This window comes from Mobula birostris, chromosome 11 (genome assembly GCF_030028105.1).
Source record: "Mobula birostris isolate sMobBir1 chromosome 11, sMobBir1.hap1, whole genome shotgun sequence".
Taxonomy (NCBI): Eukaryota; Metazoa; Chordata; class Chondrichthyes; order Myliobatiformes; family Myliobatidae; genus Mobula; species Mobula birostris.
The window spans coordinates 7,749,675-7,775,198 of record NC_092380.1 but is presented as its reverse complement, the minus strand read 5'-3'; the positions used below and the strand labels follow the sequence as shown (position 1 = coordinate 7,775,198).

Here is a 25,524-nt window from a genome sequence, read left to right as displayed (position 1 = left end):
CATGCATTTCTAAATGACAATAAACGAGGACTGAGTGTCCTCATAATCTAAGTTAATCTACTCTAATCTATATTCATCTACCTATCCATATATTACGTGTATATTACTGTGCAAGACTTAGGTCCATATATATAGCATTTGCACCCTCTCCAAAGCCCCAACATCCTTCCTATCGTGGGGTGACCAGACTATTCACAATACTCCAGATATGGCCTAACCAGAGTGTTCCCTCGTCTTACCCCTTCTGAAGTTATTTTCTTTTAACCTTTTGTTTCAGGTGCAACAGGAAACCATGTGGGAAATGGAAGGAGCTGAAGATGGTCAGCTCTCAAAGAGCAATCTGACTGCAAACACATCTTTTCAGAACCAGGATAACATGAACCACGTGATGATCACGTCACTGCTGGGAGCCGCGCTCAGCACCATCTGCACCTTTGGCATGGCGGGCAACGTCTACACCCTGGTGGTCACCACTCATTGCATGAGGTCGACCAGCTCCATGCACGTCTACATCACGAACCCCGCTCTGGCTGACCTGCTCTACCTGCTCACTGTCCCCTTTTGTGGTGTGCACCCACTTTGCCAAGGACTGGTATGTTGAGGAGCTGGGCTGCAGAGTCCTCTTCAGCCTCGACTTCCTGACCATGCACGCCAGCATCTTCATGCTCACCGTCATGAGCGTGGAGAGGTACAGGGCAGTGGTGTTGCCACTGGAGCACCAGGCTCTCAAGGGTGCGCAGGAAAGTAGTCGCTGCCATCATCTGGCTGTTGTCCTGCCTTTTAAGCCTCCCCATGATGATCATGATCCACCTAAGAGTAAGTCCTGAGCTGGCCGGGACACGAAAGAGGATCTGCTATCCGTCCTGGCAACCCAGCTCTTACAGGTCTACCTCACCGTTCTATTCAACACCAGCATCCTCGCTTGGATATCTGTGCGTCCGACTGGCACAGGTCTACTTGCATTCAGGTGGGATGAAAGCAGAGAGGAGGAACGTTAAGTGGAAGCAGAAGGTTTTCTACATGATCTTCGGCATCGTCTTGGCGTACTGGGCCTGCTTTGTTCCCTTCTGGACCTGGCAGCTGCTGAAGCTGTACAGCCGCAGGTGGCTGAGGCTGGCGCCGGTGTCCCATGCCCGCGTCAACTTCTGCGTGACCTGCCTGACCTACAGCAACAGTTGCGTCAACCCCTTCCTCCGCACACTGCTCAGAAAGAACTACAAGGAGAGCTCGGCCCAGTGCAGGACAAGCTCAGGGCCTCGGCTCGCCGTGAGGAGAGGGTCGAGGGGAAGTCAGGGAACCGAGCACTCGGCTGTGCTGAGGACTACCTTGAGAGCAAGTGAAGAGGGACCCAATATTTGAAGGCAGAGCTTAGGATGGTTAATGGCGATTCCTTTGCTTGCATCTTCAGAAACAGCTCTATTTCCATCTTTAATATTGCTATTTTTCCCTTTCAGGGTTCTTTTGAAGACCCTGACCTGGAGTAACATGCTGACTATGTTTCTTTGCGGGAATGGGACCCGTTCTTGGGGTTTCATAGCTGGCCATTGTTGTTCGGCACGCCAAAGGCTCAGCCTAAGAGTCCGGCTCGGATTCAGGAGCCTAAGATCTCAGGGCTCTGGAGACGGGCGGATCGAGGGTCGGTGTCATGACAGGAGACCCATGTGTCGTCAGGGGAGTCGGGATATCTGCGGTTGTGTGCCCAGAGCTCGAGAAAAGTGACGTGGTGGACTTTTAACATCGTAAACCAGCGAGTTGTTTGTTATGTCTCCCCACTCGCTGGGAAAACAGAGATACCTCTTTCTCCCTTATTAGGGAAAGAGAGAACCTGTGGTATGTCGAATACTGGGCGAAACGTGAAGTCTTTGGGGCAACTGCAAGTCTGTGTCTTTGCTGCTGCTTTGCTCACACTTGAGGTGGTAGGTGCCAATGCTTATTTTTTGACGGTGGGGGGAGGGGAGATTTTTGCTCACTGCTCTTATGCATGAGAGGGGGGAGCTGGGGGGGGCTTTGAGGTTCTAACTTTTAACTGTTGTTCATTCTTTGGGGCACTCCTTTGTTTTCGTGGATGTTTGTGAAGAAAAAGCATTTCAGGATGTATATTGTATACATTTCTCTGACATTAAATTGTACCTTTGAACCTTTAATGGACTGGCTTGGAACTGTGAGTAACTATTGGACTTTTTTATACTTGCACTTAGAGACACAGCACGGAGAAGGTCCTTTCTGCCCCTCAAGCCGTGCTGCCTAGCAACCCCTGGCCTAATCATGGGACCAATTAACCTACCAATCGATACATCTTTGGACTTTGACAGGAAACTGGAGCACCCAGAGAAAACCAATGCATTCCATGAACCCCCTTACAGATGACATTGGAACTGAACTCTGAACTCCGACACCCTGAGATGTAGTGTCGCCACACTGATCGCTGCGTTACCACGGCACCCACAGTGCAAAAGATTTCTTCATCCTTAAGTTAAAATGTGACGAGAGTTGAGTGAGCCTCCCTCCCACGCACAACTCTCCCCCGCTAATCCTCTACCAGAGGCCATTCAGCCAGTCCAACTATTCTATCAGATCACAGGTGATCCCACTTTACTTACCTTGGTTTAGCAACATTGAAGCTTTCTGCCAACCAAAGTAAGTCTCAATCTCAGTCCTCAGCATTTGTACCTGACCCCTCTACTTTGGGGAAGAAGCTGATGGGTTTCCACCTGTGCAAGGAAGTTTTAGTCATAGAGCACTGCAGCAAAAAAACAGGCCCTTTGACCCATCTAGTCCATGCTGTCCTTTCTGACCTGAACCTGTACCATAGCCCTCCATACCCTACCTTGTCCATGGACCTAACCAGACTTCTCCTGACTATTACAATCAAACCTACGTCCACCATGTCCACTGTCACCTCATTCCATCCTTGGACCATCCTTTGAGTGAAGAAGTTTCCCCTCAGGTTAAGAACATAAGAAATAGGAGCAGGAGTCGGCTATCTGGCTCGTCGAGCCTGCTCCGCCATTCAATAAGATCATGGCTGATCTGGCCTTGGACTCACCTCCGCTTACCTGCCTTTTCCCCAGCTCTCCGGTGAAAATAATATTGTATCCGTCAAATAGGGGCCGTGGACAATTCTGATTTGATGGAGAATGGACGTGAAAGCAGAGAGGAACATCTGGAGAAATTTCTGAAATGCCCGTTCGCTGCTGTCGTTACTGCGTGGTCGGGAATCTTTCGGAGGGTAGGCCTCAAAATCCCCGGCCTTGCCTGCTTTTGGCAACCGAGAAGGAGGTTGAATCATTCGGACAGAGATGGCGCTCAGTACTCGGTGTCGGAGAGCTGATCAGAACTCCAAGTTTTCAGATGACTCAGAGTCGGATTGTGGTCGGCATGGCAGGGAGAGTTTTTCTTCCTTCTCCCGTCTGCGTGAGATGTGGGACATTCGAGAAACTTTGAACTTTACTGTACTCACGGACTTCTTCATCAAGTTATGGTATTGTGCACTGTAGTAACTATATATTATAATTATGTGGTTTTGTCGGTTATTTCAGTCTTGGTTTATCTTGTGTTTGTGATATCACACCGGAGGAAATAATGTATCATTTCTTAATGCATGCATTACTAAATGACAATAAAAGAGGCCTACGTGTCTTCATAATCATAACCCTTAATTCCCCTACAATGCAAAATTCTATCCAACCTTGTCTTAAGTATATTCACTGAGGTAGCCTCCACTGCTTAATTGAGCAGAGAATTCCACAGATTCTCCACTCTCTGCGAAAAGCCTCATCTCCGCCCTAAAGCTACTCCCCCCGAATCCTGAGGCTATGACCCCTAGTTCTAGTCTCACCTACCAGTGGGAACAGCTTTCCTGCCTCTATCTTATCCATTAGCGTGTGTTTGTGTGTGGCGGGGTGGAGAACGTCTCTACCAAAGGAGGTGAGACCCATTTCGTCGCTTTCTTTGTTTCATTGGCCAGTAGCAAGAAATTGCGAGACTTCAGCAGTGCCGTCTGAAACCAGATTGTGCTTTTGTAACTATAAGGATGTTATCTGTGGCAGTCAGCAGGGATCTGTGCTTTGCTTGCTGTAATCTATCCATATGAACTCGACCTACGTGTAGGAGCATTAAGATGTCATAAGAATGAGGCACGAGGAGCAAAGCTTTAGACTGAGATATATATTAGGTAACATGGCAGGGTGGAGATACGTCTCCACCAAAGGAGGTGTAAGGCGCTTCTTTTACTTTACTTTATTGTCGCCAAACAATTGATACTAGAACCTACAATCATCACAGCGATATTTGATTCTGATCTTCGCGTTCCCTGGAGTACAAATCGATAGTAAATATTAAAAATGTAAATTATAAATCATAAATAGAAAATAGAAAAGGGAAAGTAAGGGAGTGCAAAAAAACCGAGAGGCAGGTCCGGATATTTGGAGGGTATGGCCCAGATCCGGGTCAGGATCCGTTCAGCAGTCTTATCACAGTTGGAAAGAAGCTGTTCCCAATTCTGGCCGTACAAGTCTTCAAGCTCCTGAGCCTTCTCCTGGAGGGAAGAGGGACGAAAAGTGTGCTGGCTGGGTGGGTCGTGTCCTTGATTATCCTGGCAGCACTGCTCCGACAGCGTGCGGTGTAAAGTGAGTCCACAGACGGAAAATTGGTTTGTGTGATGTGCTGCGCCGTGTTCACGATCTTCTCCAGCTTCTTCTGGTCTTGGACAGGACAACTTCCATACCAGGTTGTGATGCACCCTAGAAGAATGCTTTCTACAGTGCATCTATAAAAATTAGTGAGGGCTTTCGGGGACAGGCCAAATTTCTTTAGCTTTCTCAGGAAGTAAAGGCACTGGTGGGCCTTCTTGGCAGTGGGCTCTGCTTGGTTGGACCAACTCAGGTCATTTGTGATATTGGCCCCGAGGAACTTAAAGCTTCCCTCCTTCCCTCCGCTAGCCTGTAGGTCACCCTTGGGCAAGGTGTAGCACCTGCTTAGACCCCACGATCAGGATCATTTGAAGCCATGGAGCAGCTGGTGCACATCACAAGTCTTGGTTATGCGACCACTGACCCCTGGCAGAAGAGTATTGACAATGGCTGGGGGTTGGGGTGGGTGGGGGGGGGTCACCTGTCTTGTAAATACACTGCCCAGCAGAAGGCAATGAAGAACCAATTCTATAGAAAAATTTGCCAAGAACAATCATGGTCATGGAAAGACCATGATCGCCCACGTCATACAACACGGCACATAACAAATGAATAAATAAACCCTTAACCTATGACCTCTAGTTCCAGTCTCACCCAACCCCAGTGGAAAAGGCTGCTTGCATTTACCCGATCTATACCCCTCATAATTTTGCGTACCTCTTATTAAATCTCCCATCATTCCACTAATCTCCAGGTGAAAAAATCTGATCCTATTCAAACTTTCCCTATTAACTCAGGTCCTCAACTCCCGGTATCCTCCTTGTACATTTTCTCTGAACTTTTTCAGTCTTATTGTTATCTTCATCTTTATCTTCCAACGCCAACTTTGAGCTGTTGGAAGTGGCTACTCAGGATTAGATGGAAGAACCAGATACAGCTGCTCAATGTACAAGCACTCCCCTGCTAACATTCAGCCCATCGTAACGTATACTTTGACAAAGTTAAAGGGACAGCCTACTGAGGCAATGTAGGATTTTTAAACACAAGAAAGTCTGCAGATGCTCGAAATCCAAAGCAACACACATAAAATGCAGGAGGAACTCAGCAGGTCAGGCAGCATCTATGGAAATGAATAAACAGTCGACGATTCAGGCCGAGACCCTTCTCCAGGACTGAAAGGGAAGGGGGAAGATGCCAGAATAAAAAGGCGGTGCGGGGAGAGGGAAGGAGGTTAGCTGGAGGGCGATGGGAAAAACCAAGTGGGTGGGAAAGGAAAAGGGCTGGAGAAGTGTGGTAAACCATATACATATGTTGTAACTGGGTTACCTGTCTGGACACGCTCCTCTGCTGACTGCTCCTGTGGCTCCTCCCACAGATCCCTGAATAAAGGCAATTGCGCCATTGCTCCTCCTCCTCAGTCCAGGGGCAGACACTCAGCATGATGGAGGTCACATTTTACTGCTAATAAAAGCCTTTCAGTATTTACTCTACTTCCAGTCTTTTGGAGTTATTGATGGTGCATCAAGAAGAAGGAATCTGACGGGAGAGGAGAGTGGAACATGAGCGAAGGAAAAGGAGGATGGGGTCCCAGGGGGAAGTGATAGGCAGGTGAAAGGAGGTAAAAGGCCAGAGTGAGGAATAGAAGAAAAGGGCAGGGAGAGGGAAAAAATTACCAGACAGAGAAATCGATATTCATTCCATCACCTTGGAGGCTACCCAGACGGAATATAAGGTGTTGTTCCTCCACCCTGAAGGTGGCCTCAACTTGGCACAAGAGGAGGCCGCGGATCAACATGTTGGAACAGGAATGGGAATTGGAATTAAAACGTTTGGCCGCTGGTAAGTTCCGTTTGTGGTGGATGGAGTGGCAGTTCTCAACAAAGCGGCCCTCCCCAATTTACGAGAGGATTTCATGGAGCACAATAGCACTTTACTCTGCACAGTAGCAGTTGGCGTAACGCTTTACGGTGCCAGCGGTGTGTTTAGAGTTCAATTCCCGCCGCTGCCTGTAAGGAGTTTGTACGTTCTCCCCGTGACCGCCTGGGATTCCCCCGGGTGCTTCAGTTTCCTCCCACGTTCCAAAGATGTGTGGGTTAGGGTTGGTAAGCTGCGGGCAGGCTACGTTGGCACAAAAAACATGGTGACACTCGCGAGCTGCCTCCCCAGCACATGTCAGACTGTGTTGGACATTGACACAAAAACAATGCAAATCACTGCAGGTTTCAATATACGTGGACAACTAAAACCAATCAATAATCAATTAGCAGAACAGCCTACTGAGGCACTATGGGATTTTACAGAGAACAGTAACATTTTATCATGCCCAACTCCTCAGAAGAGCTTTCTGTGTGAAGGCAGGTTTGCGTTTTCCCTTGTCTTCCAACAAAGCGTCAGGCTTCAGCAGGACAACAGGCCGAAGACGCTGACAGCAAGGACTGGAAATTCCCTGCTACTGGTGCAAGCTGTCCGCTCTTCCTTCCACTAAAACCAATGGAGTGGGCGGCACGCTGATGAAGTTGGCAGAGCTGCCATCTCTCAGCGCCAGAGACACAGGTTGAATCCTGACTGCGGGAGTTGTCTGTGTGGAGTTTGCATGCTTTCCCCCAGGCTGCTCTGGTCTCCCATCAATCTCGGCCACTCCAGAAAAAACTGTACGAGCCAGATTAATTTATTTATCGTGTGTACATCAAAACATACGGTGAAACGTGTCATTTGCATTAACAACCAACACAACCCAAGGATGTGCTGGGGGGGCAGCCCACAAGTGTCCTCATCCATTCCGGTGTCAACGTAGTCTGCTCACAATGTTTAACAGATCAACACAAACAATAGCACAACAACAACAACAAGAAAACAAGGTCATTTCCTTAGACAGACAGGCTTGCACCCCCAGAACTGGCCATCTCTGGGCTTTAGTCCTTGGTCTGGACTCGGAGACATCGGGGCTCCCAGATGCTGACACAGCAGCTTCGACCATTTGCCCTCGAATTCTGGAATCAGTGTCTTCGATCTTTGACCTTCAAGCTTCAATCTTTGAAATCGACCCCCAGACTCACCGAACAAGGGAGTTAGAACTCCAGGCCTCAAACTCCAGATTCACACAGACATCCGACTCCAGGACTCACCAGGAACTCCAGGCCTCAAACACCAGATTCACATGGACCTCCAACCCAGGACTCTCTGACCTGCTGATAGGGGAGAATGGACCACCCCCCCCCACCCCCAACCCAGATTCACAGACATCCAGTCCATCTCCCCTTACAGCACATGCCCTCTAATCCAGTCGGCATCCTGAAGAACCTCTTCTGTAAGACCATGGAGTAGAATCAGGGATAATTTATGATCCCTCTCAATACAGTTCTCCCCTTAACCGTTGACACCTTTACTACGCAAGAACCTATGAACCCCCACTTTAAATATACCCAATGACTTGGCCTCCACAGCTGTGTGTTTTCAAAGTTTCAAAGTACATTTATTATCAAAGTATGCATACAGAATACATATCTGAGATTTGTCCTCCCACAGCTAGCCACGAAACAAAGATTCATCTTCTTCTGGCTAAAGAAATTCCTCCTCATCTCTTTTTAAAGAAATGTTCTTCTATTCTGAGGCTGTACCCTCTGGTCCTAGACTATAGGAAACATCCTCTCTACATCCACTCTATTGTGGCTTTTCAATCTTCAATAGGTTTCAAATAGATAAGGTTCATTAAGGTTGTCATCAGCAAGGGAGGTGGGGTAGTGGGAATAAGCTCTCACTTCCTATTAAATCCTCCCAATGGCATGCATCTCAAATAGCCTCTGACAACCAAGTCCAGCTCCTGGCCTTCTTCATGTGAGGAGGGGAGGGAGGGGATGTCAACTCAGACCATGAGAGGCCTGCGTCGGGCATTTTCATGCCTTACAAGGCGCAGATTGGAAGTCTTATTAGCTAAGCTTCATATGAGGCTTAGCTATTAAGCCCAGCAGAATCCTTTCCAGTAACTGGAGAAGGGCAAAGGCGGGTTAATGGTGTCTTAAAACCAGTCGCTTCAGGCAGATGGGGCTTACAGTCGGCAGCTCATCTAGGAGAGGGGAAAACTCTGATCTCAAACCTCTGCTGCCTTGTGGCTATACCCACTCATGGGGAAGGCGCTGGGAGTAAACCCCAAGGGAAAAATCCGGAGCTGGAGTCCCAAAGGTGCTGCTGCCAAACCATACCAGTCTCCGCTGTCCATTCGGATTCATCAGCTGTGTGGAGAGGGGAGCCTGTTGCGTGGGCAACAGCTTGCTCTCAGACATCCCAACTCTCCCGGAAGTTTCGGGAGCCTCCTGCATCTGAATAGTGGCTCCTTGATGCCCGCAGATTATATACAATATCACAGAAATCAATTTTTTTGAGAGCCAGCGAGTGAGAGAAAGCAAGAGAGAGCGCAAGAGACCACGAGAGAGAGAGAGCGCGAGAGTGCCATGGCAGAGTGTTCACCCCAGGCTACACTAAAGTGTACCCCTGCCTAATAGGGGTCAAAAATAATGACAGTGTTGCTCGCTGCACTGTTTGCAACAGTGACTTTTCTATTGCCCATGGTGGGTTAAGACTGTAAAAGACATGTTGAGGTGAGTTTAACAGGTGTCATTCGTTCATTAGCATAGCTAACATTATTTAAACTAGCTGGCCAGCTGCTAAGGAGCTACTCTATTGCAGACATCCCACCTCTCCCGGAAGTCTCCCGCAAATTGATGGTGCTACCTCCCTGAAATGACTTTTTGCGGGGTGGGATGTCTGTGCTCTCCATGTCAGACTGCCCTGCGTAGCACCAACAATATAGACAGATTGGATGCATGGTTGGTCATGACCACATGGGGGGGGGGCCCTCAATTAGACTCCCCCCCCCCATTCTTCTAAACTCCAGCGAGCACAAGCCCAGCGTCATCAAACACTTCTCATAATTCATCCTTTCATTCCCACCCTCTCCAAGACCAACACACACAAAATGCTGGAAAAACTCAGCGGGTCAGGCAGCATCTACGGGAAAAAAAAGTACAGTCGCCGTGCCGGGCCGAAACCCTTCGGCAGGACTGGAGTCAAAAAAAAAAACCGCTGAGGTAGATTTAAAAGGTGGGTTGGGGGAGGGGAGAGAGACGAACCAGGTGATAGGAGGGACGAAGTAAAGAGTGGGGAAGTTGATTGGTGAGAGAGACAGAAGGCCATGGAAGAAGGAAAAGGGTTGGGGTGGGAGCCCATTGGTGGGCAGGAAGATAAGGTGAGGGAGGGAAGAGGGGATGGGAAATGGTGAAGGTTGGGGGGCATTACCGGAAGTTTGAGAAATCGATGTCCATATTGGGGTTGGAGGCTACCCAAACTTCCTTTAATGGGGCGACCAGAATTGAATTCAGTACTCCACATGCAAGCTGGCTTTGACCCAGTTGGACCAACGGCTCAGTATGTTATAAGGAAGTATGAGATGGATTTGGATCAGTCTCACAGAGCTGATGCGGCTAAGTGATCTCCTCCCAGGCTATTCTCAGCTGCGGTGAGATTCTTAGCTGCAGCCTTATACCAACACGGAAACAAAACAGAGTAAGTGATGTCTCAGCAGGCCTCGCAAGCGCCAGTGACAGTGTGCGAGGGGCTGATGTGTGACCACGTCTGCGCGCAGAGCTCTGGGTGAATGCCTGCAGACGCCCGTTCAGGAAGCCGAGCTTGCTTTCACTGGGGCCAGCCAGCCGGCCGTGGCCATGCAACACTTCCACAGCTCCTCGCCAATAAAAAAAGATTTGAAGGCACGGGCAGGAAGCAGAAAATGACACGCTCTGCTCACTGCAAGAGTCGAGGCTGAGGAAAGTGTTCTCTCTCTCTCTCTCTCTTTGCCCGCTTCGTCTGGAGTTGTGACAGGCTGATGTCAGCAGCCGCTTTTAAACGGTTTTCCCACAAAATGTGGTCACCAAGGGAAATATAGATTACCCTCAGTTTGTGCTTAAAAATTTGAGTTTGGACCTCAAGACATAGGAGCATAATTAGACCATTCAGCCCATCGAGTCTATGCCAGCATTCGATTATGCCTAATTTATTAGCCCCCTCAGCCCCATTCTTCTGCCTTCTTTGACACCCTTACTAATCAAGAACCTATCAATCTCCACTTTAAATATAGCCAATGACTCGGCTTCCACAGCCACCTGTGGACTTCCACAAGTTTACCACCCTCCAGCTAAAGAATTCCTCCTAATCCCTGTTCTAAATGGATGTCCCTCTATTCTGAGGCTGTGCCCTCAGTCCTAGACTCCCCCACTATTGGAAACATGCTCTCCACGTCCACTCCATCTAGGCCTTTCAATATTCAATAGGTTTCAATGAGATCCCCCCCCACCTCCTTTCTTCTAAACTCCAGTGAGTACAGTCCCAGAGCCATCAAATGCTCCTCATATTTTAACCCTTTCATTCTCAGAATTATTCTCAGGAACTTGTCCAAAGACGGAGCTCAGTCTAAGATATTTATCTCAGAGTTAGAACAGCTCAAAGTCTTGTGCTCAACTGAAAGAAAGTTCACAAAAAAAAAATTACAAGGATGTTCCCAGGACTTGAGTTAAAGGGTGAGGTTGAATAGGTAAGGGCATTATCCCCTGGAGTGCAGGAGAATGAGATAAAAGTATACAAAATTATGAGGGATATGGGTAGGGTAAATGCAAGCAGACTTTTACACTGAGAGTGGGTGAGAATAGAGCTGAAGGTCATAGGTTAAGGGTGAAAGATGAAATGTAGGAGAGGGAGGTTAGGATTCATCTCTCCCCCTCCTGTCTTCTATCATTTTGGGTCTCCCCCTCCCCCTCCTTTCAAATCTCTTACTATCTCTTCTTTCCATCAGTCCTGACGAAGGCTCTCGGCCCAAAACGTCGGCTGTACCTCTTCCTATAGATGCTGCCCGGCCTGCTGCGTTCCACCAGCATTTTGTGTGTGTTGCTTGGATTTCCAGCATCTGCAGATTTTCCTGTGTTTGCATACTTAAGACAAGGTTGGAATGATTTTTGCACAGTCGGGGAATTAAGGGTTATGGAGAAAAGGCAGGTAGGTGGAGATGTGCCCATGGCCAGATCAGCCATGATCTTATTGAATGGTGGAGCAGGCTCGACGGGCCAGATGGCCGACTCCTGCTCCTAATTCTTCTGTCCTTATAAAGTCTCAGTCCAGACTTTGTTGCTGGCATATGATTGACTGATTAGATAACTGCATTAACGAGCAGGTGTACATGCAAAGTGGCCACCGAGTATACACTTAAAAAAGCAGTGCAAAAACAGAGGAAGTGTTCATGGTCCGTCAGAAATCTGATGTTGGAGCGGAAGATGACCCTAACGTGGAGTGCGTCAGTAATAGTAAAGCTGATTCTGCCTCCTGAAGATGCTGGGGAGGCTACTGCCCATGACAGGGTGGATCATTACCACTGAAGAATAGGATTCAGAGCTGCCTCCATTCACTGCATCCCTCCAGACCCAGAGGCAGGATTGATCCAAGGTGTTCCCCGTTGAAGCATTCAACAGTTGTTTCAGCTTCTTGAAACTGAAGGACCCACCCAGCTAACGTCAGCTCTCTTGAACGGTGACATACTCCCCTGAACTCAGAGGCGTGAGTTGGCGGAATGGGAATCTTCCATGTAAATCCAAAATTCCACACAGCAGGTTGAAATATCCAGTTCTGAGGGAAGCCTCTAGATTTATTGGACTTGCTGGGTAATAGCAATTTTCACTCACCTTTGAAAAGGTGTGAAAGATCCTAAAAGATGTCGAACTCCCAAGAGGCTTGTTCAATGTATCACTCTGATGATGGCTAGCAGTGTACAGATACCGTGTCCATTCACATAGTGATGGCTAACCCATGGCATTGGCTCCCAGTGCCGCCCCAAGTGTCCAGTTAGCAAAGCTTGACGTGAAATCCGACCACCCAGCGGTTAAATCACCTGTGAACATCTCACCTACCATATTGTTGGAAACAACTGTTTTTTAAAAAAAATAATTTTTAAGTTTTGTACTTTTTAACAAACTCCTGTATTTTCACACTCAGTGGCAGAAAGCAGTTAAACTAAGCGTGTTTATTTATTGGAATATAGAGTTGAGTAAACCCTTCCAGTCACGCCTCTCAACAATCCCCTAGTTTAACCCTAGCCTAATCACAGGACAATTCACAATGACCAGCTAACCTGTCCACCAGTGCATCTTTGGAATGTGGGAGGAAATCAGAGCACCCGGAGGAAACTCACGTGGTCACCAGAACATACAAACTCCTTACAGACAGCAGTGGGAAAAGAAACTGGGTCACCTGTACTGTGAAGTGTTGTGCTAACACTACCTTGCCACCCAAAGTTTATGACTTATTCTCATTGTTCATTGGCTAAGTATTAACACATTATCAATGCGACATAATTGTTTTAAATTAAGTAGCCCATTAACTAGTTTATCTTTACCGAAAGAGTTTCTCTTATCTATAAAAGTAATGGATTTTTCAGAGGCTACATAATGGTATCCTTCCTATCTTTATTCCTTTGTCTTCACATCTATACACCTCAGAGCATCGTTTCTCAGCTCTTTATTTAGTTCGCTTAAGTATTTGCGTTTGTTTGTACTTTAAAATGAACTGAAATCTTGAAATTAAGACTGCTCATCATTCCTGACTCCCAAAAGAACCGTAACGATTAGAACTTAAAACAAAGAACCAACTACATCCACTACTGCATCCAAATATCCCAATGTGTGGACAACTTCACTGAAAGGATCAAGTCCATCACTCTATTCAAATAGAGGCACATAAACCGGAAATGGATGAGGACATAATACCATAAGAAATAGGAACAGAATTGGGCCATTTGGCCCATCGAGACTGTTCACCATTCCATCATGGCTGGCTTATTATCGCTCTCAACCCCATTCTCCTGCCGTCTCCCCATAACATTTGACACCCTTACTAATCGCGATCCTGTCACTCTCCACTTTAAATATACCCAATGACTTGGCCTCCACTGCCATCTGGCTAAAGAAATTCCTCCTCATCTCTGTTCTAAAGGGACACCCTTCAATTCTGAGACTGTGCTCTCTGGCCCTAGACTTCCCCTCCACTTCTGCTCTATCTAGGCCTTTTAATATTTGATAGATTTCAATGAGATTTCCCCTCATACTTCTAAACTCCAACAAGTACAGGCCCAGCCATCAAATGCTCCTCATATGTTAACCCTTTCATTCCCATGAACCTACACTGGGCCCGCCCCAATGCCAGCAGATCCTTTCTCTGATAAGGGGACCAAAGCTGCTCACAATACTCCATGTGCTTTGACAAATGCCTCAGCAGTAGGTCCTTGCATTTATATTCTAGTCGTCTCGAAACAAATGCAAACCTTGTACTTGCATCCCTTACCACCAACTCAACCTGCAAGTTAATCTTTAGGGAGTCCTGCACAGGGACTCACAAGTCACTTTGCACCTTGGACCTCTGAATTTTCTCCCCATTTAGAAGCCATTCAGGTCCTCGAACCTTGTGGTTTTCCATTCTTCCAGGAAGTGAAAGAGCTTCTGAATATTTACCCCATCTCATCAACAGAATATAGAACAGTACAGGCCCTTTGGTCCATGATGCTCTGTAGACTTTTTAACTTGCACCAAGATCAATCTTACAACACAAACACACACCCTTCCATTTTTCTATCATACATGTGCCTGTCCAACAGTCTGTGAAATGTCTTTAATATATCACTCTCTACACCACCCCAGAGACAGAAAAGGAAAAAAAGACCTTGATGCTCCTAAGTTGTAGAACACAGAGATGCTGGAAATTGTGGAAGTGTACTTGTAGTAATAAAATGGCATTTTTGTTTGCAACAAAATGGAACCTGCACTGTACCAGAGTGCTTTGCTAATAGTGTTCATTCAACATTATGGCAATGGAACCTGAGTCCTTGACAAACTGCAGACCAGCAGATCTGTTACTGGAAGAATGCCACATATACTGATTAAGCAGGACAGAATGTATCCTTCCCTTGACCGAAAGCATGAGTAGCTGTACTTGTGTATACAGGAGTGGCTACGCTGTCTCTTTTTGGAGGCCATCACCGGCTCTTGTGTGGTGCTAGTCTCCCCTTGCTGAGCTTATGATTGATCCACCCTGAGTAAATTGATGCAGTGAAAAGGTGCTCAGCAAAATCTGGAATACAGGAGTATGCAGGGAGAATCCAGATAGTTACAAAGCCTCTCTTTGTTACTCATGGTCACCAGTGATCCTTCCCCTTCTGGACATTATCTGTGCAGTCAATGATGACATAAACCAGAATTAACAGCAGGAAGTAAGTTTCAGTATTAAACTCCTCCCTCTAAGCGGACTACAACCTTGTCATGGTGCTTCAATGACCTGGAGAGCTAGGTTGACTGGAGTCAGGGCCTTGTGCTTTGACTCATGCCTAACAGGTCAAAGGGTAGAGGGTTCACTTTGACTGCTAAGAGTGGTCCACCAGGTTCAGCTCAGGGCTAAAAACCCTGACTGGTAAAATAGTTACGGAAACAGCAATGAAGAATCCTTCTCTATCTATGTGTGACGGTAAAGGACAGAGAAGGAAGACCTTCATTGCTGCCCTAAACGTGTAGCAGCGTAACAGGCAGTACGTAAACTTCTCCATGCCTGATTAAAGTCTGCAACATAGGAATAAATATCACCCCACAATAAAGACAAAACATTTTGCCTTCAAACTGGTCCTTAGTTTATTTTCCAGGATTACAACTCAAAGTCGTGCTTGTAGGCAGCTCCAAAAATACAGCGAGCGAGAAGGTCCGTGATCCCCCAGGGTTCAGTGGTATTTCCTCCAGCGTTCGTGCTCTACAAGGACACAAAACCAGGTGGTCAGTCAGAGGAACGTCAGCCATCTTGGACAGTCAAACCCAACCAGACCACAGTGAAACCAAACCCAACCCATAGAGCTCTACTTTTTGGGTGTATTTAAGGCAGAGGCTGATAGATTCTTGATTGGTCAGGGCATGAAAGGATTCAGGGAGAAGGCAGGAGATTGGGGCTGAGAGGGAAAATGGATCAGTCATGATGAAATGGTGCAGCAGACTCGATGGGCCAAATGGCCTAATTCTGCTCCTGTATCTTATGGTATTTATATTTATTGTGTGTTTTTGTTTGGATTATTATTGTGTTCTTTATCATTTGTGTTTTTTCTGTGCTGCATCGGATCTGGAGTAACAATGATTTTATTCTCCTTTACACTTGTGTACAGGAAATGAGATTAGACAATCTTGAAATCAGGCATTTAAAAAAAACAGAAGATATTGTTTATCCAGTTTACTCTATATCAATATAAAGAGAAAACTATTATTGACAAATGATCTGGCAAATTAATTTGGCGTAGTGTTTTGGACAAGTATCAACGTACTGTTCTATACTTCATACATGCTGTACATTCTGTTCTTGAATCAACGTCACTGCAGATGAGGCCCCAGTTTAACATCTCATATGAAAGATGGCAAGAATTCTGCATTTTCTCAGCACTGAGGATTACAAACTCAAGTCTCTAGGGAAGGACTCAAATCCAAAAAACAGACCATTTCAAAAACTCAGAAAAGAAAGTCACTGCCGCGAGGAATTCTGCAGATGCTGGAAATTCAAGCAACACACACAAAAAATGCTGGTGAACGCAGCAGGCCAGGCAGCATCTCTAGGAAGAGGTACAGTCGACGTTTCGGGCCGGGACTGTACCTCTTGCTATAGATGCTGCCTGGCCTGCTGCGTTCCCCCAGCATTTTGTGTGTGTGTGTGTTAAAAGAAAATCAAGTTCACCTTAATATTAAGTAAATTCTTTTATACCTTTAGCGGACTGACATCTTCGTCATTCCCACCGATTTTTAAGTGGAAAGCAAATATATTTCCGTCTCTAAAATTAATTTAATAAAACAACAAACACAAAATGCTGGGGGAACTCAGCAGGTCAGGCAACATCCGTGGAAAAGAGCGAACAGTCGACATTCGAGGCCGAGACCCTTCAGAATCCTCAGCCCAAAACGGAGACTGTTTATTCATTTCCATGGATGGTGCCTGACCTGCTGAGTTCCTCCAGTTTGTGTGCATTGCTCTGGGTTTCCGGCGTCTGCAGGCTTTTTCGCGTTTGTTCATTTTGCAAAAATCTAGTTGTCCCATGGACACCAGTACTAATATTGGCTTTATATTCCAGGTTTATTCAACTGAAACTTCAATTTAAATTTCTCAGCTGTGCCAAGATTAGAACCATACAGACATGCTGGTGAGTTCTTCTATCAAACCCTGTCTTTTCTTTCCCCTCCACCAAAGGATTCCACTTACTGAGGTGATCGTACTCCCAGATGTAACTGATCACAACGTAGCCAGCCAGCAGCATGGCCACCCCACTAATGCCACCTCGTTTCACGTTGATGTACTTGTTGTAGTACCGATCGCGGCCTAGAGGATGGAGAGCAAAGACAGACAGCGGAGACGTGTGATGCACTATCAATTACTCCAAGAGACTGGAAGTAGAGTAAATACTGAAAGGCTTTTATTAACAGTAAATGGACCAACGTCCATGCTGAGTATCTGCCCTGGACTGAGGGAGGAGCAGTGGAACAATCGCCTTTATTCAGGGGTCTGTGGGAGGAGCCACAGGAGCAGTCAGCAGAGGGGCGTGTCCAGACAGGTAACCCAGTTACAACATATATATATATATATATAGTTTAATTCCAGGTCGGTATTAACCAGCTCATTCCCACAGCGCGGAGAGTAAGGGAAACCAAACCCACCACTGGACTTTCCGCAGAGCACAGAGCGTTCACATCACACAACCGCTGTTCACTTCAGTTATTTCTTTAGCAATACAACGTGGCAACGCGCCCTGGCGGCCCAACGAGTACATGCCACCCAATCGCACCCACGTGGCCAACTAACCGACCAACTGGTACATCTTTGGAATGTGGGGGAAATCCGGAGCAGGCAGGTGAAACCCACACAGTCAAGGGGAGAATGTACAAACTCCTTGCAGACAGTGGCTGAATTGAATCCATGCCTTAGTACAGCAGCCAGCATCATCAATGATCCACCACCCTGGACGTTAGGGTAGTGTAGTGGTTAGCACAACGCTTTACAGTACAGACGACCCGGGGTTCAGTTCCTACCACTGCCTCTAAGGAGCTTGCACGTTCTCCCCGTGATCGCGTGGGTTTCCTCCCACAGTCCAAAGGCATACAGGTCGGTAGGTGACTGTAACTTGTCCTGTGATTAGGCTAGGATTAAAACCAGGGGGTTGCTAGGTGGCACGGCTTAAAGGGCCGGAAGCACCCTCCTCCACGCTGTAACTCAATTAAAAAATAAATAAATATGTTTTCTACCCCCTCCCACCAACCCCCACCAAACGGGTAGAAGGTATAGAAGCCTGAGAGCATGTACCACCAGGCTTAAGGACAGCTTTTATCTCACTGTTATCAGACTCTTGAATAGTCTCCTAGTAAGAAAGCTGAGACTTTTGACCTCACAGTCAACTTGCATGGTACTTTCCCCGTTCCTGCATACAGCTACTGTTTTACATTGTTCTACCTCAATGCAATGAGTTGGTCTGTATGGGAGGAATGCAAGGCAAGCTTTTCATTGTGCCTTGGTACATTTATCTGCCAGGGTGGTGGTACAGATACATTAGGGACATTTGAGAAAATTTAAGACAGACACATGGGTGATAGAAAAAAGGAAGGCTACACAGGAGCCTTTATGGAAGGCTTTATTGATCCCGGGGGAACCAATCTCCCCCAGGATCAATAAAGTATGACCATGACTATGACTAGCAGGACTATGGATCGCCACAATAAGGACGGCTATGACTGCAACGTTATCTACATTGAGGTGCCTTTGCGAGGATCAAAACTCATTTAGGGCAACTATGCATTGGGTTGCCATAAGTCGACAATGACTTGTTGGCCCTTAACAGCATGTGTGGGGGGTGGGAGTTAGATTGATCCTACAGTAGGTTAAGGTTGGCACAACATCATGGGCTGAAGGGGCTGTACACTGAACTCCCTGACACCATCATGCATGAAACGTCAGGAGCGTTATACTGTTCAACTTGAGTCATAAATTAACTTCACGCTAAATGTCAACCCACTAGAATATTTGTTAATTCACTTGCGGTGATATTAATTCATGCATTGTGCACATTGGTCTGGAGGAACATTGTTTCATTTTGGAGAATATGTGTCAAATCAAATCAAACTTAATTATCATTCAACCATAATGCACAAAGCAAACAAAATGATGTTCCTCTGGGGCCAAGGTGCAAAACTAACAAAATAGCGAGGAAAGAACATATTCATGTGAACAAAAACATATATATATAATATATATGTTTATATATATAATATATATATATTAGTCAAAGATCCTGAGCAACGCGTCCTGACAATTGTATACAGTTGGATGACAATAAACTTGAACTGCTGTCATGTTCTATAATAATTTGCCCGTTTCAGGGGCTAAGTGGGCTGATACACTCACCTCGCCGTAAAGCACCCAGAACACCATTGGGAGTGAAATCCCGCGCAGAAACCCAGCGGGAGAGCTCTCCCAGCTTCACGTCCATCAGGCGCTTCTCTGCGACTGGAACTGGCGGCACAGGAGCAGAGAGGTCAGACATGGTTACAGGCACAAAGGTCACAGCACACAGAACCGCAAGCACTTCCTCTCCGGCAACTTCCTCAAGAGGCAACGATTTTTAATGTACTTATTCAGCGTTTGGGATCAGTACACATTGTCCATCCTGAATGGTCAGCCAGCTTCATGAGCCACTGTGGGCAGCAGGATGATGGCAGCACGACTGCCCAACAACCTCAGCTCGGAAACACTCAGCCCCCAGCAAAACAATTACCAGTCTCTAAGTGCATTATTACATGGAAACATATAAGATTATTAAGGGATTGGACACGCTAGAGGCAGGAAACATGTTCCCGATGTTGGGGGAGTCCAGAACCAGAGGCCACAGTTTAAGAATGAGGGGTAGACAATTTAGAACGGAGTTGAGGAAAAACTTTTTCACACAGAGGGTTGTGGTTCTGTGGAATGCTCTGCCTCAGAAGGCAGTGGAGGCCAATTCTCTGGATTCTTTCAAAAAAGAGTTAGATAGAGCTCTTAATGATAGCAGAGTCAAGGGATATGGGGAGAAGGCAAGAACAGGGTACTGATTGTGGATGATCAGCCATGATCACAGTGAATGGTGGTGCTGGCTCGAAGGGCTGAATGGCCTACTCCTGCACCTATTGTCTATCACTAGGGGGAAGATGCTTGGGAATCTTAAAGGTCTGCAGGTTGATAAGTCACCTGGACCAGATGGACAATACCACAGGGTTCTGAAAGAGGCAGCGGGAGAGATTGTGGAGGCATTGGTAATGCTCTTTCAAGAACCACTAGATTCTGGCATGGTTCTGGAGGACTGGAAAATCGCAAATGACACTCCACTCTTCAAGAAGGGAGGGAGCCAGAAGGAAAGAAATTAAAGGCCAGTTAGCCTGACCTCAGTAGTTGGGAAGATGTTGGAGCTGATTGTTAAGGATAAGGTCTCATTGTACTTGGAGGCCCATGATAAAATAGGTCAAAGTCAGCATGGTTTCTTCAAGAGAAACTCTTGCTTGACAAAGCTGTTGGAATTCTTTGAGGAAATACCAAGCAGGACAAAGGAGAGTTGGTGGATGTCGTGTTCTTGGATTTTCACAAGACCTTTGACAAGGTGCTGCTCATGAAGCTGCTTAACCAGTTAAGAGGCAATTGTATTACAGATAGGAGAAAGGCTGATTGGCAGGGGGCAAAGATTCAGAATAAAGAGGGCCTCTTCAGGTTGGCTGCCAGTGACTAGTGGTCTTCCACAGGGGTCTGTGCTCCGACCGCTTCGTTGTAAATTTTACGTTAATGATTTGGATAATGAAATTGATGACCTTGTGGCCAAGTCTGCAGATGATACAAAGATAGGTGGAGGGGTGGGTAGTGTTGAAGAAGCAGGGCATCTGCAGAAGGACTAAGATTAAAAGAATGAGCAGAGAAATGGCAGATAGAATACAGTGTGGGGAAGTGTATGGTCGTGCAGGCTACGCACAGAATAAAAGCACAGACTTGCAGGTTGAGTCAGTGGTAAGGAAGGCAAATGCAATGTTAGCTTTCATTTCATGAGGACTAGAATATAAAAGCAAGGATGTAATGCTGAGGCCGAGGATGTAATGCTAATGCTGAGGGTATGCTGGCCTTGATAAATCAGAGCATTGAGTATAGGAGTTGGGATGTAATGTTGAAATTGTACAAGGCATTGGTAAGGCCAAATTTGGAGTATTGTGTACAGTTCTGGTCACCGAATTATAGGAAAGATGTCAACAAAATTGAGAGAGTACAGAGAAGATTTACTAGAATGTTACCTGGGTTTCATCTCCTAAGTTACAGAGAAAGGTTGAACAAGTTGGGTCTTTATTCTTTGGAGCATAGAAAATTGAGGGGGGACTTGATAGAGGTGTTTAAAATTATGAGAGGGATAGATAGAGTTGACGTGGATAGGCTTTTTCCATTGAGAGTGGAGGAGATTCAAACAAGAGGACATGAGTTGAGAGTTAAAGGACAAAAGTTTAGGGGTAACATGAGGGGGAACTTCTTTACTCAGAGAGTGGTAGCTGTGTGGAATGAGCTTCCAGCAGAAGTGGTTGAGGCAGGTTCGATGTTGTCGTTTAAAGTTAAATTGGATAGCGATATGGACAGGAAAGGAATGGAGGGTTATGGGCTGAGTGCAGGTCGGTGGGACTAGGTGAGAGTAAGAGTTCGGCACGGACTAGAAGGGCCGAGATGGCCTGTTTCCGTGCTGTAATTGTTATATGGTTATACTTTCTAAACAGGGGCAAAAAAATCCAAAAATCTGAGATGCAAAGGGATTCGGGAGTCCTTGCGCAGGATTCGCGAACGGTTAACTTGCAGGTTGAGTCTGTGGTGAGGAAGACAAGTGTAATTTCAAGAGGACTAGAATATAAAAGCAAGGATGTGATGCTGAGACTTTGTAAAGCTCTGGTCAGACCACATTTGGGAATATTGTGAGCAGATCTGCGTCCCTCATCTAAGAAAGGATGTGCTCACACTGGAGATGGTTCACGACAATGATCCTGGGAACGAAAGCGTTTTTGTATGAGGAGCGTTTGATGGCTCAGGCCTATACTAAGTTTTATTTAGAGCGAGGAAGGATCTCATTGAAACTTATTGAATATTGAAAGGCCTAGTTGGAGTGGATGTGGAGAGGATGTTTCCTTTTACGGGGGAATCTAAGACCAGAGGGCACAGCCTCAGAACAGAGGGACGTCCATTTTGAACAAAGATGAGGAGGAATTCCTTCGGCCAGAGTGTGATGAATCTGTCGAATTTGTTGCCACAGAGAGGTCTGGTGGCCAGGTCACTGAGTACATTTAAGGCAGAGGTTGATAGGTTCTTGATTAATCAGGGTGTGAAAGATTTTGGGGGAGAAGGCAGGAGATGGGGTGTTAAAATGGATCAGCCATGATGAAATGGTAGGGCAGACTCGATGGGCCAAATGGCCTAATATTGCTCCAATGTCTTATGGTCTTATATGGCATAATTGTCTTAGGAGGAAAGGAAGGGCATTTCTCTTTAAAGCAGGGGTTCCCAACCCTTTTAATGTCATGGACTACTAACTGCCATCAACCGAGGGGTCCGTAGATCCCAGGTCGGGATTCCCTGCTTTGGAGTGAAGAAGAGTGAGAGGCAAATTGATAGAGGTGTATAAAATCATAAAAGGGATGGATAGAGTGGACTTGCCAGTGTCTTTTTTTCCCCAGAGTGGCAATGGCTCACACCAGAAGGCATCCATTTCAGGTGACTGGAAGATGACAGAGGAAGTGTTTCTTTTTACACAGGAAGTGTAAAAAGTGCCCAGACTCTGCTAACCAGGAGGTGATGGTAGAGACTGATAACGAGGGGCTTTTAAGAGACTTAGTTAGGCACATGGATGAAAGAAAAATGGAGAGTTGCAGGTTATGCGGAAGGGTTAAAATTTCCACTCATCCTGGGCTGAAGGTTTGAACTCATAGTCAGCAATGCCACATCCACACCTTTAATTCCACTCAGAATCATCTTAACCCAATCATTTAAAATAGTGATACAAATTCATCAAATTCCCACTGGCGTATTTAAACACTGATCAGCAGGTTTTTCAAACATTAATATTATAACTAAATCTATCCTCAAACACTAATTCCTAAGGTACAACGACTGCGCCAAGGACGGTTGAGCTGCAAAAGGAGGAGGGTTGGGCATGGGGCTAGCAACCCCACAACCTCATCCTGTAAAAACTCAGAGCTACAGAAATACCAACGGAAGGCAGGTCCTAAGACCTCGTCCCTGGGAGGGGAAGGATCTTCACCGAGATGTGTGAAGCCATGTGGTGAAAGTGGAAGCCACAGGCCAATCAACCTTCTACTGGCCCGGGACAGGTGACTCTGGCCAGCTGCTGTGGGCTGCCCACGCCCCAGCAGGGCGTGATAGGCCTCAGAAGAACGCAAAGCTACCATAACACACAAGAAGAATAATCAGCTACACAAGAGATTCTGCTGGAAGTCCAGAGCAACACACAAAGTGCAGATCAGGCAGCATCTACCAAGGGGAAGTGAACAAGTCGACGTTTCAGGCCAAGATAGCTGAAGGGTCTCAGCGCAAAACGTAGGCTGTCCGTTTCCCTCCACAGCTGCTGCCTGACCTGCTGAGTTCCTCCAGCATTTTTGCAACTGCAATCTCTTGTGTCTGTCTCCAAGCACAATACCCTCCTCAATCACATCAGATACTGGCATACGTCGTGAAGTTTGTTGTCTTTGTGGCAGCAATAAAACGCAATGCATAATAATAGAGAAAAAAAGTTATAGTCAGCATGTATTAAATAGTTAAATAATTAGAGCAAACATAGAAATTTAAAAAGTAGTGAGGTAGTGCTCATGGGTTCAATGTCCATTCAGAATTCGGATGGCAGAGGGGAAGAAGCTGGCACTGAATCGCTGAGTGTGTGCCTTCAGGCTCCTGTATCTCCTTCCTGATGGTAGCAATGAGAACAAGGCATGTCCTGGGTGATGGGGGTCCTTACTGATGGACACCACCTTTCTGAGGCACCGCTCCTTGAAGATGTCCTGGATACTACGGAACTTAATCATCTCCTAGCCAGCTAAATTGTACTGAGCACAGATTCCAATTAATTTGAAAATCCACATTTCCTATGCTGATTTCATCCAACTCTTTACCCCAGACTCTTTCCCAAGCTGACCGGCTCTATCACAAAATCCCTGGAATGACTGGCACCGACAATTTAATTCCCAATATTCCAACACACAGGCCCCCTTCCAAGGGTATAATTCAACCTCCAGTGGAATGTCACCTGCCAAGAGACATCGCCTTTGCCCCTCCACCTCACAGCCAATAGTCTTTTGCGTTGGGTTCCGGCTCCATGTCCAACACATTCTGCCCCGGGCTGTCTCCACCACCCGCCCAAATCTGCACCCTCTCACTCCCAAGTCCCCTACCCTCAGTGGGTCGGAGACACAGGAGAGACTGCAGAAGCCGGAAATCTGGAGCAGCACACGAAAAAAGGCTGGAGATCCTAATGAAGGGCCTCGGGCTGCAACGACAGTTCCCAATCATAGCCGTGGCCCGGCCCGCTGATTTCCTCCAGCGTGTTGTGTGTGTTGCTGCACCACTCAAATCCCTTCCCACCACTGACCTCCGCCCTTGCGACCCAGGGCAGGATTCCACTCCTTCAGGGTGACCTTGCTAACAGATGCTTCCGTCCAGTTCTCTGCTCCCCATACACTGTTCCCGCCCCCCACGGGCCACATTGTATCGAGCACCCCCTTCGGATACATTGTATCCGGCCCCGGCGCTCCAGAGCGCAGTATCGCCGATCACTACATTGTATCCAGCCCCACACTCACCTGGCCGGTCCGCCATCTTCGCCGATCAGACCCCCGCGCCGCTCCTGCGTGATTACGTCAGGAGAGACGGCCGCCGCCGCTCTTCCAATCGCATGCCGCCGAAGGAGGGCCGGCGAACCAATCACCTTCGAGAAGATGCTCCATTTTACTGGCCTATGGGAGGCTTGCTTTGTCTTCATGGGATAATTTCATCGAGGAGTAAGTTTGCTCGAATCCAAAAGGTCAGTTGCTGTATGTGAAGCAACAAGTTTACTCCGTCGGAGGCTCAGACGGATTCACATTTCATAGTTATACATCAAGGACGCAGGCCATTCGGCCCGACTATCCCATGCTGACCAAGATGCCTACCTGAGTTCAAAGTCAAGTTTGCTGTCGTAGGCCCAGATGTCCTGGTAGAAATATCACGAAAATTAACGTTTTGTAGCATAAACATAACACAGCCATAAATTAACATGACAAAATAAAGATAAGTGCTGGGGAAGATACAAGGGACTGCAGGTTCTGGAACCCAGAGCAACGCACAAAGTGTTGGATTAAATCGGCTATTGCTGGGTGGCGCAGCTCGAGGGACCGGAGTGGCCTATTCCAAATTCTGTGCCAATAAATAAACTCAGCAAGTCAGGAAATTTTGAACATCTCCCTTAGTCAAGCTATTGTCCCCAGATGCTTCAAAACCTCCACAATCATCCCTGTAGCAAAGAAATCAGTTGTAGCCTGTCTGAATGTTTCCCGTCCCGTTGCCCTGACCCCCATAGTGATGAAATGTTTTGAACGGCTTGTCAAGCCTCATATCACAGCCAGCCTCCCCTCATCGCTGGACCCTCTACAGTTTGCTTATCGTCCAAATCGCTCTGCGGAGGAGGCAATATCCACCACATTGCACACAGTTCTCTCTCACTCGGACAACAAAGACACTTATGCCAGAGTCCTGTACATTGATTTCA

At 46.8% G+C, this 25,524-nt stretch overlaps 1 protein-coding gene and 1 pseudogene across 1 annotated transcript; one reads left to right on the top strand and one right to left on the bottom strand.

The window, feature by feature from the left end:
- Window positions 1–292: 292 nt before the first annotated feature.
- On the top strand, window positions 293–1,359 carry LOC140205346 (urotensin-2 receptor-like; annotated as a pseudogene).
- Window positions 1,360–15,315: 13,956 nt separating this feature from the next.
- On the bottom strand, window positions 15,316–24,651 carry LOC140204791 (ATP synthase subunit f, mitochondrial-like). The gene is made up of 4 exons (XM_072271591.1): window positions 24,581–24,651; window positions 19,128–19,235; window positions 16,938–17,054; window positions 15,316–15,455 (listed from the first exon to the last, which is right to left on the bottom strand). Exons 1-4 carry the CDS (start codon window positions 24,594–24,596, stop codon window positions 15,427–15,429), a joined length of 270 nt encoding a protein of 89 aa, XP_072127692.1. The 5' UTR covers window positions 24,597–24,651; the 3' UTR covers window positions 15,316–15,426.
- Between the last annotated feature and the right edge of the window lie 873 nt (window positions 24,652–25,524).

Coding starts and splice junctions, on each gene's coding strand:
- LOC140204791 (XM_072271591.1), bottom strand. Junction 17,055..19,127: donor TCTGGGTGCTTTACGGCGAG/GTGAGTGTATCA, acceptor TCCATCCTCTAG/GCCGCGATCGGTACTACAAC. Junction 15,456..16,937: donor CTGGGAGTACGATCACCTCA/GTAAGTGGAATC, acceptor GTGTCCTTGTAG/AGCACGAACGCTGGAGGAAA.